General features: G+C 46.4%; 1 protein-coding gene across 1 annotated transcript in view; it reads left to right on the forward strand.

Annotated features, from left to right (window-relative positions):
- LOC117367941 (collagen alpha-1(XXVII) chain B-like) overlaps positions 1 to 21,880 on the forward strand; it is a 299,681-nt gene that overhangs the window by 65,026 nt on the left and 212,775 nt on the right. Inside the window, exons 8-10 of the mRNA XM_033961061.1 lie at positions 7,923 to 7,967; positions 8,578 to 8,631; positions 20,839 to 20,883. Coding sequence (XP_033816952.1) covers positions 7,923 to 7,967; positions 8,578 to 8,631; positions 20,839 to 20,883 — 144 coding nt within the window. The remainder of the gene's footprint in view (positions 1 to 7,922; positions 7,968 to 8,577; positions 8,632 to 20,838; positions 20,884 to 21,880) is intronic.

Consider the following 21,880-nt stretch of genomic DNA (forward strand, 5'->3'; position numbering starts at 1 on the left):
TGCATAATATGTATTTGGAATAAGGTGTACCCATGGGTGGAACATGGACAGGAAATAGGCAGGGATCCCACTTTAAACATGTGACTTACAGAATACTATAAGTTACTTAGATCCCTGCTGCATTTAGGCGCCTAGCCATGCCTAATGATGCCTAACCAAAAAGTAGACATGATAAGGGGCGGAGCATAGGCGTTGTTTAAGTTAGGCACAGTTAGGCACCTGTATCGTAGGCACTTAAGGCACCTAACTCAAATTTAGGTGCTGCTAGGCACAATTTTATAAATGGTGCCTAGGTTTGATTGACGTGAGGTAGACGTCTTAGATCTAGACGCCATTTAGAGAACCTGGCCCTAACTGCACACATCCTTGTCATAAAACACGGTTTACTCCCACATATAGTTTCTTTTGAGGTTTTTTTTTGGGGGGGTTTCCAATTCTTTATTCATTTTTTTTTTTAAATTTACAAGAAGTGTAAAAGCATTTATAACATTTTAAACTCAAATACAACACTTAATATTCTGTTAAAATCCATATCAGAATTTATCCCCCCTCCCCCCTAATCAATGACATTCTTTAAATTCAAGAAAACCTACCATAAACCCCATTCCTATATACCTTATTTAATATTCAAATCAAAAAACCCTTCCCCCATACTGGATGTGCATTTTTAAGGGGAAAAATAATATTCAATCATTACAATAGTTTGTTAATGGCTCCCAAATCTCCTGAAATTTTCTAAAACTCCCCTGCTGTGTTGCTATTGTCCTTTCCATTCTATAAATGTGACATAAATAGTTCCACCAGAAACTATAATTAAGTCTCTTCCAGTTTTTCCAATTACTCATAATCTGTTGTATGGCAACCCCTGTCATAATAAGTAGAAGCCTGTTGTTCTTAGATGATATTTGGCTCTTAGCCCTCATTGACATGCCAAACAGCACAGTATCATACGATAATGCCACTGGATTTTCCAACATACAATTTATTTGACCCCATATTGATTTCCAAAAAGCAAGAATCAATGGACAATAGAATAACTGACACTCCACTGAAACTGCCCCCCCTCCAGCAGGGCGTGCGAGCCCCCCCCCCCCCCCCCGGTCGGCGAAACCATACAAATTGAACCAAGGGAACGGCGCACACACAACTGAACCTGCAATCAGCAGCATTCAGCAACTCTGATTTGGCTCCTCCACAGAGCTTTTTCAGGCTCCTCCACAGAGCTCTTCGGGCTCCCACAGGCTGCAGTCAGCAGCGATTTTGAGATCGGGGCCAGCTCCTCCACGGAGCCTCCACTGAAACTGCCCCCCCTCCAGCTGGACGTGCGAGCCAGCTCCACCGCCTCCCCGGTCGGCGAAACCATACAAATTGAACCAAGGGAATGGCGCGCAACTGTTCGGCGCGCCGGCTAAGGCGCATGGCAAAGGCGCGTGTGCCTTAGAACGCGCCTTTGCGAAGCGTCTATGCAAAATGTCTGAAACCCAGACCACAGGATAAGTACTCCTTATTTACCATCAAAGGGATAACCAGCAGCTGCCTGTATAATCTATAATTATAGCCTACATGTATAGCTTGCTACCGCACGTATAGACTGCATGTATAGCCTGCATATATAGCCTGTATAACATGTATAGACTGCTTGTATAGACTGCATATACAACCTGTTACCGCATGTATAGCCTGCTACCGCATGTTTAGCCTGCTACCACATGTTTAGCCTGTATAGACAGTATAGACTGCATGTATAGCCTGTATAACATCTATAGACTGCATGTATAGCTTGTATAGACTGCACATATAGCCTGTTTATCGCATGTACAACCTGTTACCGCATGTATAGCCTGTACTGCCCATTACTACCTGATACAACTTACATCTCACTACACCTCACACAACATGGCAATTTTTAACAAACACCAACTACTACTAGGGATACTGTATCTAATCTGCTCTAGATGCTGGGCCAATGAAGACAAATCCCATCAACCTATTCACAACTATCCCTCCTGGCACAGACCAGCTAAACCATCCAAATCAACAAACTCCCACCAACTCCTAAAAACCTAACCAGAACAAGGCCCAATTCAAATCCCAGTGATAAACACCAACCGCAAACCCCGCAAACCATACAGGAACCAGACCAAAAACAGAAACCTAAAAAAGTTAATATATTCTGAAACTCCCACCCCAACCAGCTATGAAAACATTACGGGATACTATCTAAATACCCGTTCTGTGAGAAACAAAGCACACATAATAAACGACTGGATATTGCAAACAAAGCCAGATTTCCTATTTCTAACAGAAACATGGATGGTCTCTGACACAGACATTATCATGAAAGAAATTCTACCAAAGGGATACAAAATACTCCCACTATCAAGTAGCTGGAAAAAAGGAGGCGGCCTAGCGATTATACTAAAAGAACCCTTTAACTACATTAAGACAGACTCCAAAACATCAGAAAACCTAGAAATACTAACTTGCAAAATCACTAATACCCAATTAGAAGAATCACTGACTACTACTCTATCTTATATCCCACCCAAAAAATGGTCAAACGCCAGAGATGAATTCTTCGAATTCCTAACCGTAAATACCCTAAAAGGATCATACAATCTACTTCTGGCGGACATAAATATACACCTAGAACAAAAGGGAAAGCCAGAAGTAACCGAAATTGCCAACTTCTTAATGTCACTCGATTTTCCAATTCCAGACACAGAGATAACCCATGAAAAAGGATACAAACTAGACATAGTTACTTTCTCTCAAAAAGAAACTCTTGATCCAAAAATACAATACTACACAGGGACCTTGAAAAAAATGCATCTGGTCAGACCACTATATTGTCAATTTCAACCTACATTGGCAATAAAAGAGTTCACAACCAAAATACAAAAGTAAAAACACAAAAACAATAACCAGTTGTGGTACCGTAAACCCAAAAGAATTCTGGGCTCACTATGAACTACGTCCCACAACCAACGAAATACAGGAATTCCCAACAAGATGGGAAAAGTTCAGTAAAGACATCTTAGACCAAATAGCCCCATACCAAACATACAAAAAGAAAGATAGACCACCAAACAAATGGTTCGACTCAGAACTACTAACCAACAAACAGGAACTAAGAAAATTGGAAAGAATCTGGCAAAAAACAAAGAAATAGATGAGACAAACTGGAAACAAAAAATGAAAATATACAAAAATCTGATCCAAGAAAAACGCACAAAACACTAAGCACAAAAAATTGGTTCAACAAAAATAAACAGTAAAGAATTATTCAAACTAGTAAAAACGTTAACAGACACAACACGAATCCTGAAAAAGGACAATTAGAGCACCCCATCCGCTCAAACCCTAGCTAACATTTTAAAAAATAAAATCACTGACCTAAGAACTACTCTACCCATACCCACAACCAATACACTTCAATACCTTGAACCCCATGATCAGGATCCCAGAGCAGACATGAATTGGGATCACTTTGAATTCTCAAACTGGCACCAGTTCCTAAGTTTATTCAACAATACACCAAATCTAACTGCCTACTCGACGAATGCTCCCCTAAAATCATGACAGTTGCCCCCCCCCCCCCCAACTTCAAAATGGAACTATTCACGTGGTTAACAACTGCCCTTACAAACGGAACATTAAACAAGGATATGGGACACATACTGATTACTCCTATCCCCAAAGATCAAAAAACCTCAACAGCACTAACATCCAATTACAGACCCATAGCAAGCATTCCCCTTTTCACAAAGCTACAGGAAGAATTGGTCAACCTATAACTAACAGACTACCTAGACAAATTTAACACCCTCAGTGAACACCAATGAGGCTTCAGGAAAGGATACAGCACAGAAACCGTCATAGCTTCCATACTAAAGCACCTCTATGATTTTTTCAGCAAAGGCAAAAGCGCATTGATTCTGCAACTTGACCTTAGCAGTGCGTTCGACCTAGTAGACCATGAAATCATGCTACTGTGCCTTGACGCAATAGGAATCTCGGGAAAGGTAATGAAATGGTTCCAAGAATTCCTAACAAACAGATCCTACCGAGTAACCAGCAACGGAAATTACTCCAACCCATTGAAAAACCCATCAGGGGTGCCCCAAGGCTCCCCTCTATCACCCACATAATTCAACATCTACCTCGCATCCTTAGGTCACCTACTATAAAAATTAAACTTAAAGCACTATATATACGCAGACAATATATCCATCCTAATCCCCTTAAATGACATCACAAATGAAACTATAGATAACCTCTCACACACAATGATAGAAATCGCAAAATGGACCACCAGCTTCAAACTAAAATTAAACTCAGAGAAAACAAAAGTCTTTTTGGCAAGCCCCAACGACAAAATAACGAAAACATCGTTAAAAATAAATGGCCATGAATATCCAATCTCCAAAACCATAAAAATACTGGTATCACTCTAGATACTCACTTAACCATTGCTGACCACACAAACCTACTGGTGAAGAAATGCTTTTACACGCTGTGGAAGCTAAGGACTATTAAAAAATACTTTGACACAACATCCTTTAAATTACTGGTGCAGTCGCTGATTCTATCTACCCTAGATTACTGCAACATCGCCTACCTGGGTATCCCCCAAAAAACAGTACAAAAATTAAGATTAGTGCAAAACACTGCAGTTCGCTTGATCTTCGGACTGAGAAAAAAAGACCACATTAGCCCCTATTACAAAAAATTGCACTGGCTACCAGTGGAGGCGCAAATACTGTTCAAATTTGCATGTATCTGTTTCAAACAAGTCTGGGGCCTAGCACCTTCCTACCTGCAAATACACTTCACTCTACACAACCCCACACGAGCAACCAGAAATAAAATCATCTTTGCATACCCAAAGATCACAGGCTGCAAATACAAATCCTTCCTAGACAGAACCTTCATACTCCAAGCAAATAGACAGCAATCCTGGCTGGGAAACCACATAAATAAAGCCAGACAGACCTACAACACATTCCGAAAATCAATTAAAACCGCTCTATTTGACAAATTCCTTGCCTAATCAGATGACCTCTCTCAGGTATTCTTTCCCCTTATAACCCCAATGTTTTATGTAACATCTTTCTTTTCTCATGTATTCTTTCCCCATGTTTCTCCAATTTATTATGTAACATCCTTCTTCTTGCATTTTGTAATTTGCTGATTGTCCAGCCTTCTTTCTATGTGAACCGCCTAGAAGTCACTTTGACTATGGCGGTATAGAAAAATAAAGTTATTATTATTATTAACAAATGATCTAATGTCCCAGCTTCAAGATGGCAGTGCCAGCATCTATTTGACTTAGAGCTATTTAACTTCTGCAAACGAACTGGGGTCCAAAATGCTCTATGTAATGCTCTATGTATTTGAGGGTTAATTTTGTGCATATCATGACAGTAATAAACTTCACTCCTACACAAAGTATGCGGTGTATTATACTAATCTCTCAAATTTACTGCTAATGTTCACCGTAGGACTTCCATTGTTCATGGGGGGGGGGCAATTTCTTCAAATGGGTTAGTTTTGTACATACAGCCACCAGAAACCATTCAGTTAATCGTGACACCAAAATAAGGAAAGCAAGAGTGGTAAAGATAGAGGAAAGACCTTTGTGAAACCTTGATAATGAAGCCTTTTCAAGATACTCTCAACAGCTTAAACAAGGAAATCACTGGTCAAAAAACTCCAATACCAAAGAAAAATGGGGAGTGGGATAGACTGTCAACCTGGATTAGACACTCTTTATTTGTGCAAATCAACTTTAAAATATAATACATATGAAAGTACAATACATTTAAAATCACATAAAAAGTCCAAGATAGATGTCCCTGTGAGCAAGGACCTTTGCGACGCGTGCTCGTTTTTTGCAACTGCTCTGAGAGCTTTGTTTTTTTTACTTTGATTGGCTGCCCAGAGTTGTGCATACGGCCACAGTTCACAGTGTATTTCCAGCATTTGCAGTGACATCTAGTGGGCAGACTGACATATTATACCCCTGAGGCAGGCCTCCCCTTTAGAGGCCGAAACACGGACCATGTCGGGTCTTTGGATACAGGACATTTTGGGTCATTGCTCACAGGACATCTATCTTGGACTTGTTATGTGATTTTAAATGTATTGTGCTTTCATATGTATTATATTTTAAAGTTGATTTGCACAAGTAAAATGTTTAATCCAGGTTGACGTAGTCTATCCCACTCCCCACTTTTTCTTGGGTATTTGACTTTGTGTGGGGTTTCTGTCCCTTTTTGTGTGTTCAAAAAACTCCAAATCCATCCCTGGTGCTCACATGAAAAAAATCAATCAATGTTATAACAGAATTTCAATGTACAAAAGATGTGTATTTAGCTTTCAAAAAAGATATCTATAGGCTCAAGTGATTTCCAATGCACTAAAAAGCAAACGGGCAAGAAAACTCCGTTTTCTTAGCGTGTTCCAAGCACATCTTCAAAGTGCTCCAGGTTTTTACTGGATTAGTTTTGCGCATACCATGAAAGGAATAAACCTCACTCCTAAGCCAGCTACATGAGACCTCTTTTTATTAAACTTCCTCTTTATTGAATTTAAACATTTTTCAAGACAATTACATTCTTGAGCAGAAATCTTCCAAAGCACAAGCAATATACTTAAAGAAAACAATTATAACATTCAATATAGAGGTCACAATCACTGTTTCCTCTAAGTTAAACAGGAGTCCTCCAGCTGCATTGCTACGAGTGTGTGTGTGTATGTGTGTGTTGGGGGGGAGGGGTTGCTTCAAAACTGTGTTTTTAGTCATTAGGCAAGTTCCCTGGAGTTCCTCAGATCTTGCCTATTGATCACAGGCAAGATTCCTGCTCATCTTAGAGCAGGGGTGTCAAAGTCCCTCCTCGAGGGCTGCAATCCAGTCAGGTTTTCAGGATTTCCCCAATGAATATGCATGAGACCTATTAGCATACAATGAAAGCAATGCATGCAAAAAGATCTCATACATATTTATTGGGAAAATCCTGATAACCCGACTGGATTGCGGCCCTCAAGGAGGGACTTTGACACCCCTGTCTTAGAGATAACAGTGGTCAAAGTGACGGTGCCTTCAGAGGATTCACCCTACCGCCTAAACGTCCTGAGGGAACTGCTCTGAATTTGATTGGTCGAGCAGGCAATAGGCAGATTATTGTCATGGCCTTCGGGGGGTTCGGAGAATCTCCAGCCTACGAACCTTGCTTTTTTTTGGGGGGGGGGGTTATTTTTTGTTTGATGCAGTTTGACTGGTTGAGCAAGCCGTTCACTCAACAAATCAAACTGCATCATACAAAAAGTAAGCAACCCCCCCCAAAAAAAAAAAAAAAAACCCAACAAAAAACAACCCAGGGCTGTAGAGCTAGGGATTCACTGAATCCCCTGAAAACCCTCACTGCACACCTTGTGGTCGCAATAGGAAAATAAGAGGAAGCAAGAACAATGTTTCAGAGAGCAGACTTTAAAGGGAAACAAGAAAAATCTTACCATATGGTAAAAAGAAAGAACAGCCAATACCAGATGACTAAATCAAATCCTAATTATTAGCCAGAATACAAGAATCATTCCTAGCTAAGCTCCATGAGATTTAGTTTGCAAAAGAGTCTGTAACTGAGAATGTGTTTGAGACCTCTTGAGAGCATTCTGGTCTTTGCTGTGTGGGAAAAATTAGTCACCTCTCATTTGTATAGGCCAAGGTTTGGGAAATGGTTTCCTTCAGGCTTTACTTGTCCTTGATTAAATATGGAGCTCCCCTTTCAAGAGCAGGGGAAGAAGAATAGCATTCTGCAAGCTTGGTGGGAAATTCAGCAGAGAGATGCTATCTCTTTAGGTCTTTTTTTTAGTGGTAAATGTTTTTTTAAGTGTGTTAACGCTTAATTATTTCTTAACAGGGGAAAAAGGGTTATCCTGGACCACCAGGCCACCCTGGAGATCAGGTTAGTTGGTGTCCCCGGGTCTTAGAACAGCATTTCAGGCTGCTTATTTCGATAAACATTTTGGCTGTTTCCTTTCCAGAGATTTAAAAAAAAAAAAAAAAAAAGATTGAAGAAACTTTTTATTTCTATTGAAAATGTGTTTCGCTTTGAGCTTGTTTTGCTTAGTTTTTGTATTTATTTATTCAGCATGTGTAGGTAACTCTTAGGTGGGGGCATGGAATAAATGTATTAGTATTATTAATGTTATCTTGCTAACAAACAATCCTTTCAGTTGTCTACATCTGAATAAGCCTTGTGTTGGCTGATGAATGGCATGGCTGTTTGACACCCTATTAGAGAGTGTTGTAACTGTATGCATTTGCTCTGGAGCAGTGCTGTGAGTGCCTTTGCTCTATAAATAGTCCATCCACCACTAAAGACATCCTGGCACCTTTCCATTAACTCCTTGAGGTTTCTGGGCCGTGGAGCTTCCTTTCTTAAAACATGCCTTGTTTCATTATTTTATCTGATTTTCACTTACTTCGTTTCTCCTTTCCATTTTCTCGTTGACGTTTGCAACAGTAATTCATCTATATAAGCTGAAACTATTGCTTTTTTTTTTTTTTTCTAGGGAGAACATGGACCAGATGGGAGCCCAGGTGTCAAAGGTTATCCTGGCAGGCAGGTGCAGTGAATTTAACCGTGCTGTGTGCAGAGCAGAGGGATGGAGTTTTAAAATAGATACCAGTGTGGCAAATATTAAATAAATCAGGGATCTCAAAGTCCTTCCTTGAGGGCCGCAACCCAGTCGGGTTTTCAGGAGTTCCCCAATGAATATGCATTGAAAGCACTGCATGCACATAGATCTCACGGCATATTCATTGGGGAACTCCTGAAAACCCGACTGGATTGCGGCCCTCGAGGAATGACTTTGAGATCCCTGAAATAAATGCTTAATTACTGAATTTTAGTACGAAGAAGGCCCCAGGCACAAGCAAACAAGAGATCTCAGGCCAAGATATCACAGTTCTTTTCTACTTCTGTGATGAGAACATGTTTGTATTCTGCTGTAGTTCTATTGTAAGAGTGTGAAAGTTTTATATCATACAGCGGCTATGAATGATAATGTGATGCAGGCTTGCAGCTTGGGAATATATGGCTAGGACTACCATCAGGCTCCAGAAAAAAGAGAATGGATTGAGACATCAAGGTTTTGCTTCCTTTGAAAGCAATGGACACATCTGGGCTAGGGTTACCTGATGTCCGGATATACCAGGGCATGTCCTCTTTTTAGAGGACAGTCCAGGCATCCAGACAGCTTTTCAAAACCTGGCACTTTGTCCGGGTTTTTGAAAAGCTTCCAGCATGGGACCACGTTGGCAGGGCATCTGCACATGTACGGAGGCAAAGTGATGATGTCACACGCCCGCATATGACATTATTATCCCAGGACAAGCAGGCAGCATATTCTTAACACATGGGTGACGTCACCGACGGAGCCCTCGGTACGGACCTTTTTAACTAGAAGTTTCTAGTTGGCCGCACCGCGCGTGCGCGAGTGCCTTCCCGCCCGACGGAGGAGTGCGTGGTCCCCAGTTTCTTCGTTTCCGCGGAGCGAAGAAGACGCGTGTGTTTTTTCAACGGCCGTTGAAACCACTTTTTTGCCTTCCCGCTCGCGCTTTTTTCCTTATTTTTTCTCTCCTTACCTTCGGGTTTATTTTTCTTTGATTTGCAAAAAAAACAAAACTTTGCTTTTTCGCCTTTTTTCTTTCGTTTTTGCCCCGGCGGGGCCTGTTGCCAATATACAGGCCTCGGGCTTCGATTTTGCGGAGGCTATCTTCCCCTTCATGCCCCCGCAGGTCGGTTTTAAGAAGTGCCAGCGGTGTGCACGCCCGATCTCCATAACTGACCCACACAATTGGTGTTTGCAGTGTCTGGGTCCGGAGCATCGGGCGGACTCCTGCACCCGCTGTGCCACTCTTCAAAAGAGAACCCTTAAAAACCGAAGAATTCAACAAACTCTTCTCTTCGGCACCGAGTCGGCGATGGACTCCTCACCTTCAACGGCGGTACCTCAAAAATCGGCACCGTCGACCTCGACACCGACCGACCCCACATCGGCGTCGCTGGCGCCAGGTAAGCCGGCTAAGAAGCCTTCCTCTTCCCTCGAGCGCCCTCCAGCTACGGTGGCGACACCGTCCCTACCGGCATCGCACCGGTCCCGCAAACGCTCCGCCCCGATCTCGGTGAGTGCCTCGTCATCGGCCTCCTCATCGCCGGGGCATGGAGCGGCATCCAAGGAACCGAAGAAAAAGAAAGCGGTTCCGATGCCACCCCTAGATGACCGTATCTCGGCCATCTTAAAGGCTCAACTCCAGGAGCAGTTGAAGAAACAACTTGAACAACTGTTGCCCACTATCCTGGCACCACTCCTTCCGGTACCAGACCGGCCCGAGCCCCGTACCGAGCCCCCGGTGTCCACCCCTTCGGTACCGGTGAACACCTCCATGCCGATCCTTTCGGCCCAACATGGCGATCCGGTGGTTCATTCTCAGGCCACATTGGATCCTCCTCGGCACCAGGCGGTACGGCATTCTTCTCGGGACCGAGATCGACGCCGGTCGTCCTCCCCTGGTACCGTTTCGGTGCGCTCTGGAAAGTCTTTGTCCAAGACTCGCCATACCGCGCCCTCCACCCCGGTGTCTCGACATGCACCAGAGGTCAGGGACCCTGACTTATGGGAGGAAACTCCTCTCGGTACCGAGGAGGATCCCTCCTCATCTGATGAGGAACCATCGGCACCCGATGCCACCTCTAAACCAGAGCAGTCCTCATTTTCTAAATTTCTGAGAGAAATGTCTGCTGCCCTGTCCCTTCCCCTAGAATCTGACTCCAAAAAGTCTCAAGCCTTTCTAGAGGCTTTAGACTTTGAGCAACCTCCTAAGGAGTTCCTCAAGCTTCCCGTGCATGACATCCTCCGGGAAACGTTCTACAAAAACTTGGAAAATCCCCTCACGGTACCGGGAGCCCCCCGTAAACTGGACAACCTTTACCGGGTCATCCCTATTCCTGGATTCGACAAATCTCAATTGCCCCATGAGTCCCTTCTGGTGGAATCCACCTTAAAAAAGACTCAGGGCTCCAGTGTCTATGCCTCTACCCCTCCTGGCAGAGAAGGTAAGACCATGGACAAGTTTGGCAAGAGGCTTTACCAGAATGCCATGCTTGCCAACAGGGCAAACAACTATTCCTTCCATTTTTCCTTCTATCTGAAACACTTGGTCCAACAACTGTCTGCCCTCCAGAAGTACCTTCCTGAGCGCAAGGTCCCGCTATTCCAACAACACATCTCTGGCCTTCTCCAAATGCGCAAATATATGGTCCGCTCAATATACGACTCCTTCGAGCTCACCTCTCGGGCCTCTGCCATGGCCGTAGCCATGCGTCGCTTAGCCTGGCTCAGAGTCTCCGACCTGGACATCAACCACCAGGATCGTTTGGCCAACGCCCCCTGTCTCGGGGATGAACTCTTTGGAGAGTCACTGGATTCCACCACCCAGAAACTCTCGGCCCATGAGACCAGGTGGGACACCCTCATCAAGCCGAAAAAGAAGGCTCCGCCTGCCCGACCCTATCGGCCTCAATCATCTTACCAGCGGAGGTTCTCAGCCAGGCCACTCAATCCGCCTCCCCAACAATCTCGGCGACCCCGTCAACAGCAGCACCATGCCCAGGCTAGATCTCAGGCCACTCAACCTTCTAAGCCTCCTCAGCCTGCTAAACAATCTCAGCCCTTTTGACTCTTCTCTCCAGGGCATAGCCAGTCATCCACCCTCGCTACCTCTTCCACAGCCTATCGGGGGTCGTCTCACCATTTTCTCCAGCCGTTGGGAAGTCATCACGTCGGACCAGTGGGTCCTCAACATCATCCGCCACGGCTACTCTCTCAACTTCCAGACTCTTCCACCAGACAACCTTCCCGTAGAGTCTGCTTCACACTCATCTCAAACCCCCCTCCTCCTGAGGGAGGTTCAATCCCTCCTCCTTCTCAATGCCATCGAAGAAGTGCCTCCAGATCAAAGGGGTCAGGGATTCTACTCCCGCTACTTCCTGGTTCCCAAAAAGACGGGAGACCTCCGTCCCATTCTCGATCTCAGGGACCTCAACAAGTGTCTGGTCAAGGAAAAGTTCAGAATGCTCTCCCTTGCCACGCTTTACCCTCTTCTTTCTCAACACGACTGGCTATGTTCCCTGGACCTCAAAGAGGCCTACACTCACATCTCCATCAATCAGAATTCTCGCCGCTACCTGCGGTTCCAGGTGCTGCACCACCACTATCAGTACAAGGTGCTACCGTTCGGCCTCGCTTCCTCACCCAGGGTCTTCACCAAGTGCCTTATAGTGGTAGCGGCCTTCCTCAGGTCTCACAACCTCCAGGTGTTCCCCTATTTGGACGATTGGTTGGTGAAAGCACCTACGTCTCAACTTGTACTACAGGCTACTCATCACACCATCTCTCTCCTCCACCTCCTGGGGTTCGAGATCAACTACCCCAAGTCGCATCTGCTTCCCACCCAGCGACTTCAATTCATTGGAGCAGTTCTGGACACCACACTAGTGAGGGCTTTTCTCCCCTCCGATCGTCAGCGGACCCTGCTCCACCTCTGTCGTCAGGTACTCATGCATCCCTCCATTCCTGCCCGACAGATGATGGTCCTCCTGGGTCACATGGCCTCGACGGTGCATGTCCTTCCTCTGGCACGTCTCCACCTTCGCACGCCTCAGTGGACTCTCGCCAACCAATGGTCACAGACTACGGATCTTCTTTCTCATCCCATCTCTGTGACATCATCTCTTCAGCAATCTCTCCAATGGTGGTTGAACTCCTCAAATCTTTCCAGGGGTCTACTTTTTCATCTACCCCCTCACTCTATGATCATCACCACGGATGCGTCCCCCTATGCGTGGGGAGCTCACCTAGGAGATCTACGCACCCAGGGACTTTGGACCCCACAGGAGCGTCGTCATCACATCAATTTCCTGGAACTCAGAGCCATGTTCTACGCCCTCAAGGCTTTCCAACATCTCCTCTGTCCTCAAGTCCTCCTCCTGTGCACAGACAATCAAGTCGCCATGTACTACATAAACAAGCAAGGCGGCACCGGATCTCGCCCCCTTTGTTTGGAGGCTCTGCGCATCTGGACCTGGGCCACGGACCGCAATCTCTTTCTCAAGGCGGTCTATATCCAGGGCGAACAGAACTCTCTGGCCGACAATCTCAGCCGCATCCTTCAACCTCACGAGTGGACGTTGGACCCTCCGACTCTGCTCTCCATCTTTGCTCGATGGGGCACTCCGCAGGTGGACCTCTTTGCAGCACCTCACAACCATCAGCTGCCCCAATTCTGCTCCAGACTCTTCTCTCCTCACCGTCTGGCTCCGGATGCATTCCTGCTCGACTGGAGGGATCGGTTCCTGTATGCCTTCCCTCCACTTCCTCTGATGTTGCGGACCTTGTCCAAACTCCGCAAGGACAACGCCACCATGATTCTTATCGCACCTCGGTGGCCTCGCCAACACTGGTTCTCACTCCTGCTCCAACTCAGCTCCAGGGAACCCATTCTCCTTCCTGTGTTTCCTACTCTACTTACGCAGCAGCATCAGTCTCTACTGCATCCCAATCTGTCTTCGCTCCACCTGACAGCTTGGTTTCTCTCGGGCTGACCTCTCCTGGGAACCTATCTCAGCCGGTCCGCCTCATCTTGGACGCCTCCAGGAAGCCGGCCACCCTCCAATGTTACCATCAGAAATGGACCAGATTCTCCTCGTGGTGTCTCCGGCATCATCAGGAACCCACCTCCTTAGCGGTGGAAACTGTATTGGAATATTTGCTCTCGCTGTCCAATGCTGGCCTCAAAACTACCTCCATCAGAGTCCACCTCAGTGCCATCACTGCGTTTCATGAGCCTATTCTCGGAAAACCCCTCACGGCTCATCCTCTGGTTTCCAGATTTATGAGAGGTCTCTTCAATATCAAACCGCCTCTCAAGCCTCCTCCTGTCGTCTGGGACCTCAATGTGGTTCTCTCAGCACTCATGAAACCTCCGTTTGAGCCTCTTGCCACTACTTCGCTCAGGCTTCTTACCTGGAAGGTGCTTTTCCTAATTGCCATCACCTCTGCCAGGAGGGTTAGCGAACTGCATGCACTGGTTGCTGACCCACCATTCACTGTTTTTCACCATGACAAGGTTGTTCTGCGTACCCACCCTAAATTCCTTCCCAAGGTGGTCTCGGCTTTTCACCTCAACCAGTCCATTGTGTTGCCCGTCTTCTTCCCTAAGCCTCACTCGCATCCTGGGGAACAGGCGTTGCACACGCTGGATTGTAAGCGTGCCCTTGCTTACTACCTTGATCGTACCAGAGCTCACCGAACATCCCCTCAGCTATTTTTGTCTTTCGATCCCAACCGTTTGGGTCGTCCTGTCTCCAAACGGACACTTTCAAATTGGCTTGCTGCCTGTATTGCATTCTGCTATGCTCGGGCCGGTCTCTCACTGGAAGGAGCTGTCACGGCCCACAGAGTCCGAGCTATGGCTGCTTCTGTAGCTTTCCTCCGTTCCACGCCCATCGAGGAAATCTGCAAGGCGGCCACTTGGTCCTCAGTTCACACGTTCACTACTCACTACTGTCTGGATGCGTTCTCCAGACGGGATGGACACTTCGGCCAATCTGTGTTACAAAATTTATTTTCCTAATGGCCAACCATCCCACCTCCCTCTTTGTTAGCTTGGAGGTCACCCATGTGTTAAGAATATGCTGCCTGCTTGTCCTGGGATAAAGCATAGTTACTTACCGTAACAGGTGTTATCCAGGGACAGCAGGCAGATATTCTTACGTCCCACCCACCTCCCCGGGTTGGCTTCTTAGCTGGCTTATCCTAACTGGGGACCACGCACTCCTCCGTCGGGCGGGAAGGCACTCGCGCACGCGCGGTGCGGCCAACTAGAAACTTCTAGTTAAAAAGGTCCGTACCGAGGGCTCCGTCGGTGACGTCACCCATGTGTTAAGAATATCTGCCTGCTGTCCCTGGATAACACCTGTTACGGTAAGTAACTGTGCTTTATGTCACATCTGCACATCCACAGATGCCCTCCTGATGTGGCTCTGAACGTGAGAAGAGATTGGGGGCGGGAATGGGGCTTGACTTGGGCAGGCCTGGGTGGAGCTGAGCAGGCCTGGGGGCGGGGTCATGGGTCTGGATTTTACGATTGTAAAATCTGGTAACCCTAATCTGGGTTTTACTTCCATTGAAAGTAATGGATATGTCAATCCATCCTCCTTCTTCTGAAGCCATATGATAATCCTTTATGTAGCTTTTTTGCTCTGTGTGACATTAGCATTGTGAGTGTTTTTTATTCTAGCAGTAAAAAAAAAAGTATGATTATCCCAGGACAAGCAGGCATGATATTCTCACATGTGGGTGACATCATCTACGGAGCCCCGATGCGGAAGCATTTTCAAGCAAACTTGATTGAAGATTTAAGTTTGCTCTGCTGCTCCACGCAAGCGTGCCTTCCTGCTCCACTAGGGGGCACATCCCCTCATGGTCTCCAGTTCAAAATTTTCCGCTGAGCCTAGAAGTCGTGTTTTTTCAGGGTCTGCCCCAACTGCCTTCTAGCACTGCGATTTTCTTATTTTTTCTCGATTAAGTCGCTGTGCGCAAATTTTTTCTTGTTCAACTTGTTCCTGCTTCGTTTTTGACTGACCCGGAGGCTTCCGGGTCCCCGTGGCTGCGTGGCTACCCGAGCCGCGGCCACTTTCGATTCTATGTCCCGGCCTTTGACCGGCTTTAAAAAGTGCACCCGGTGCGAGCGGCTTCTTTCCATCACAGACCCGCATCGCCGGTGCATCCTCTGCCTGGGGGCCGCGCATCCAACCGAATCCTGCCCCCAGTGTGCTACTTTCCAGAACCGGGCCCTCCGCCGAAGAAAAGCCTGCATGGCGGATCTCTTCGCCGCCGACCAACCCTCTACCTCGGCCTCGAGGTCGGCCCCGGCCTTGACCTCGGCCCTCAATACCTCGGCATCGCCTCGAGACTCGAATCCGAAGTCCTCGGGACAACAGAAAGCCTCGGCTCTGGGTAAGTCCCCTCTTCCCTCTTCAGGTTCCGCAACAGCGAAGAAGCCAGCCTCGGGGACACCGGCGACGCATGGCGGAAGTCCCATTCTCACAGCCCCGGCGAAGCCCTCCAAGCCTTCGGGCCGTGCCTCCACCACAAGGGAATACTCTGATATGAGGTCGCCCCCGGTGGAGCGCACCGAGGTAGTGGACATGCCCTCGATGCTGTCCGTGCCCGTTTTCCAGGACCTACTCCGAGCGATGATCTCATCGGAGCTGTCCGCTGCAATGGCCCATCTACAACCGGCCTCGACCTCGACCCCGCATGTGCCAGACCAGCCTGAGCCTTGCGTCGAGCCACCTCGAGGAAAAGCGCGCAAGCTTCGCCGCATCCCATCCTCCTCGGACTCCTCGCCGAGACACCCGAGGCGCTCTCCCTCCACAGACCGCCGCGGGGCAAAACGTCGTGCTAAAACAACAGAAACCTCGAACCGCCATACCTCCAAGAAGGCCCGAGGTTCCCCCACTCTACGAGGCCGTTCACCTACACCTCGTACGGGACCGCTGAGGGTGATGGAACTATCACTCTCCAACCCGCGCATCCTCCGAACTCCCCCTCGGACCGGGGCTCCGATCCGAGGTTTCAGACTTTCACCGAGGGAGTCTGGGTCGAGGTCACCGATTCGACATCGATCGGTACCCCGAACCCCGGCATCATCTCCGAGGGGCTCCTCGAGACGTCGGAGATCCACGACCCCGGAACACTTTCACAGTGCTTCCCCGGTCTCGGAGCGTGGATCGGAACAGGAGCCTCGATACTCGAGGGAAGCCTCCCCATCCTTCTCCACCCGACGGAGGTTTCGTTTACCGACCCCGCAAGGGGCCTCGGGAACATCCCACCCATCCTTCTCTCGCTTTGTCCAGGATATGGGCCACGCTTTGGACTTAGACCTCCAGTCCGACTCCAGATACTCTAAAGAGCTGGATATGCCATCACTGCCCAGAGAGTCCCTTCGCTTACCACCTAACCCGGTACTCATAGAAACATAGAAAGAAAGAAAGGCTTTCTTCAGGAACAGGCTTTCTTCAGGAACCTTGAGACACCTTATATGGTCACAGCAGTACCCTCCAAAATGGAGGCTAAGTACCATACAGTACCCTTCCCGGGATTTGAACAACCGCAGCTCTCCCACCAGTCACTGTTAGTAGAATCCTCCTTGAAGATTGCTCCTCGCTGGCCACGCCAGCCTTGGTTTTCCCTTCTACTTCAACTCAGTGTCAGAGATCCACTGCCTCTGCCTCGGTTTCCCTCTCTACTATCACAGAGTCAGGGTTCGCTGTTACATCCCAATCTTCAATCTCTTCATCTGAATGCTTGGTTTCTTTCCTCCTGACTTCTCTCCCCGTGTCTCAATCAGTCAAGGAGATATTGGAGGCCTCTAGAAAGACCTCGACGAGAACCTGCTATTCTCAAAAGTGGACCAGATTCTCAGCCTGGTGCTCCTCTCACAGCCAGGACCCGGTGTCGGTCCCCGTCCCCCTGGTCCTTGACTATTTACTTCAATTATCTCACTCCGGCCTAAAGACCAACTCCATTCGAGTACATCTCAGTGCGATTGCGGCCTTTCATCAGCCCCTGGAAGGAAAAGCCCTCTCGCTCCACCCCTTAGTCTCTCGCTTCATGAAGGGTCTCCTGAATGTCCACCCTCCTCTCAAACCCCTTCCGGTGGTTTGGGACCTTAACGTGGTTCTGGCTCAACTAATGAAACCTCCATTTGAGCCCCTAGACAAATGCCATCCTAAATTCCTCACGTGGAAGGTGATTTTCCTGCTTGCACTCACTTCCGCCCGGCGAGTCAGTGAGCTACAGGCTCTGGTAGCGGACCCACCCTTCACTGTTTTCCACCATGACAAGGTAGTACTCCGCACACATCTAAAGTTCCTGCCTAAAGTAGTGTCTGATTTTCACCTCAATCAGTCCATCGTCTTGCCCGTGTTTTTTCCCAAGCCCCACTCTCACCCCGGAGAGGTGGCACTTCACACTCTTGACTGTAAGAGAGCGTTGGCCTTTTACCTCCAACGCACTCAACCACACCGGAAAGTCCCACAATTATTTTTGTCCTTCGACCCAAACCGGTTAGGCCACCCAGTTTCCAAGCGCACCTTGTCCAACTGGTTGGCCGATTGCATCACCTTTTGCTACGCTCAGGCTGGTCTCGCGCTGCATGGTCGAGTAACGGGACACAAGGTCCGAACGATGGCAGCCTCCGTAGCGTTCCTCAGGTCCACACCTATTGAGGAAATCTGCAAGGCTGCCACGTGGTCTTCGATTCATACCTTCACCTCCCACTACTGTCTGGACTCACTGTCCAGAAGCGATGGCCGGTTCGGCCAATCGGTATTGCGAAATCTATTTGCTTAAATTGCCAACTTCCCTCCATCCCTTTTCAGTTAGCTTGGAGGTCTCCCACATGTGAGAATATCATGCCTGCTTGTCCTGGGATAAAGCACAGTTACTTACCGTAACAGGTGTTATCCAGGGACAGCAGGCATATATTCTCACAACCCGCCCACCTCCCCGAGGTTGGCTTCTTTGCTAGTTAAGAGAACTGGAGACCACGAGGGGATGCGCCCCCTAGTGGAGCAGGAAGGCACGCATGTGTGGAGCAGCAGAGCAAACTTAAATCTTCAATCAAGTTTGCTTGAAAATGCTTCCGCATCGGGGCTCCGTAGATGACGTCACCCACATGTGAGAATATATGCCTGCTGTCCCTGGATAACACCTGTTACGGTAAGTAACTGTGCTTTCTTGCTGTTGGCATATGATATGGGCAATGTTATTTATGTATTTATTATATTCCTTGGGATTTAGTAATCGCCTAAATTCTGGTGATACCCATGCAACTTATAGTGTTCTATAAGTTATGCAATAAATGTGAACCTGCCCATGAGCTACCCAGACTCCACCTATGTGTATGTCTACCTATAAAATATGTGCAATGCAAGTTATGTGCTTATGTACAGAATAGCACTGTGGTGGGATCTTGGCTGTGGTAATTGTCACATGCGTTCATGCATATTTTAAAAATTGCCCTCTAAGTACACTGTGAATGAGATTAATATGGGCAAATCAGAAGTAAAAAAAACTATGCTAAACAGATTATGTAGCTTACTACGTACAATAGCCCCTCGGCTGTGAAGATAGATAACAAGCTTGTGCTTTCTTTTACCGAAATTAGTGCAATCAGTTTTTTTGTTTGAGTTATTCCAGCCCTTTAAATAGTTCGACTGCGGAATAAAAGCAAAGAGCATTCTAGGAATTATTAGCAAAGGGATGGTAAATGAGACCAAGAATATCATAATACTTCTGTATCGCTCCATGGTGTGTCCTCACCTTGAGAACTGTGCACAGTTCTCAAAAAAGTTATAGCAGAATTAGAACAGGTTCAAAGAAGAGTGACTAAATGATAAAGGGGCTGGAACTCTTCTCATATAAGGAAAGACTAAAGAGGTTGGGGCTCTTCAGCTTGGAAAAGAGATGGTTGAGGGGGAGATGGTTGAGGAACTCAAAATCCTGAGTGGTGTGGAATGGGTAAGAGTGAATCAATTTTTCACCCTTTCAAAAAGTACAGCAACCAGGGGACACTCGATGAAATCACATGGGAATACTTTTTAAAACAAATAGGAGGAAGTATTTTTTTTCACTCAAAGAATAGTTAAACTCTGGCAAGAGGATGTGGTTACAGCAGTTAGAGTAGCTGGGTTTAAGGTTTAATAAGTTCCTGGAGAAAAGTCCATAGTTTGCTATTGAGACAGAAATAGGGGAAGCCACTGCTTGCCCTGGGAGTGGTAGCATGGAATCTTGCCACTATTCGGGTTTAGGCTAGGTACTTGTGATCTGGATTGACCTCTGTGGAAACAGGATACTGAGCTAGATGGACCATTTGTTTAACCCAGTGGTCTCGAACTCAAACCTTTTGCAGGGCCACATTTTGGATTTGTGGGTACTTGGAGGGCCTCAGAAAAAATAGTTAATGTCTTATTAAAGAAGTGACAATTTTGCATGAAGTAAAACTCTTTATTGTTTATAAATCTTTCCTTTTGGCTAAGTCTTAATATATTGTAATTTATAGCTAAAGAGACATATGATGAAGAAACTGTTTTATTTTACTTTTGTGATTATGATAAACATACTGAGGGCCTCAAAATAGTACCTGGCGGGCCGTGAGTTTGAGACCACTGGTCTAATCCAATATGGCTTTCTTACGACAGTAATGTATGATTTAGAGTATGTTTGTATTTCTGAACTGCTAGAATTAGACTTGTTTTGCATTTAATGAAAATTAAATAGCCAATTTAGTGAATTGGCTATTTACTTTAGAATCAATCATTTGATCTGATGTTTTTTTAATTGGTGAATGTTGTTTTGTTTTAATTTACTGATATTTTATATTGGGGGATGTTTATGATGTTGTCCAGACATATCTACGTTATATGTGAAAATCGCAGGGAAATAAGATTTTATATATGTGATATGGAAACCGCATGGTTGTATGCGGTATATAATTTTTTAAATAAATAAATAATTTACTATTGTGACCAGCGGCACAAATCCAATTGAGCATGATCTTTGGAGCCTGTTGTGTCTCAGCAATGAAAGATTTGGAAACTCACTTAAGAGTCACTTACTGTAAACCTAACCGGTAGCATTACCCAGTACTTTTAAGGTAGATTTCCCTGAATTTGTCTTTCTTTATTTGTCATCTTCTTTAAGGGTCTACCTGGACCTGTGGGAGAGGCTGGTGCTAAAGGCAGTCGGGTGAGTAATGTATATTATTTTTACCTTTACTTAAAAACATAGAAACATGATGGTAGATAAAGGCTAAATGGCCCTGCCAGTCTGCCCATCCACAGCATCCACTATCTCCTCCTATCCCTACGAAATCCCACGTGCCTATCCCATGCCTTCTTGAATTCAGACACAGTCTTTGTCTCCACCACCTTTTCCAAGAGACTATTTCATGTGTCCTTAGGTGTTGAGAAGGTTAGTTTAGAAGCTGTATATGGCAGGACTACGTGTAAACAGCAGCATTTTAAAAGGCTGATTTTAAAATCCTGCAGATTTTACATACAAATGCCACAGGATTAACAGATTCAGAGGTGATCACATGACTATGCTCATGATGTGGGTGGTCCAAGAATTATAATTCTATTTCCAGTATCTGATTCCAACAATGACCAATCTGGGTCACTGGAACCTGAGAAGATTAAGATTCCAAAAGGTGGCTTAGATTCCATGCTATATAGCCCCAGACATAAGCAATGTCAGTACTGACCACCTTTACCACATCCTCCAGCAACAAAGCTTAACCATGGATTTTTAAGTGCTGACCATTTCTGGCTAAGTTAGACCCAGATTTTGAATGTTGGGCCAAGTCCAAGCAGCGGCAATAAATATTTAGGTATGACTGGTCATGTGCTTATGCAGGTCCTGGATAAATAATGACTGGGGCCTGCATGAGGGATCTGTCCCCTGCCCCCTGTTCCCATATCCCTTCCTGACCCCCCCCCCCCCCCCCTCTAGAGCATTGAGCTATTCCTGAGCCACCCACCCCCTGAGAATGTAACTCTTTCTTAACCGCCAACAAAAACTTGACCCCCCCCTCCCAGAAACCCCAAGAGAAGCAGCCCTTCTAGACCTTCCATCTGAGGGTCATCAAGGAACTGAAAGGGACCATAGCTGAACTGCTTCAACTAATAGTCAATCTGTCAATCAAATCGGGAAAGATTCTGGAAGACTGGAAGGTGGCAAATGT

The sequence above is a fragment of the Geotrypetes seraphini genome, chromosome 10, assembly GCF_902459505.1.
Source record: "Geotrypetes seraphini chromosome 10, aGeoSer1.1, whole genome shotgun sequence".
Taxonomy (NCBI): domain Eukaryota; kingdom Metazoa; phylum Chordata; class Amphibia; order Gymnophiona; family Dermophiidae; genus Geotrypetes; species Geotrypetes seraphini.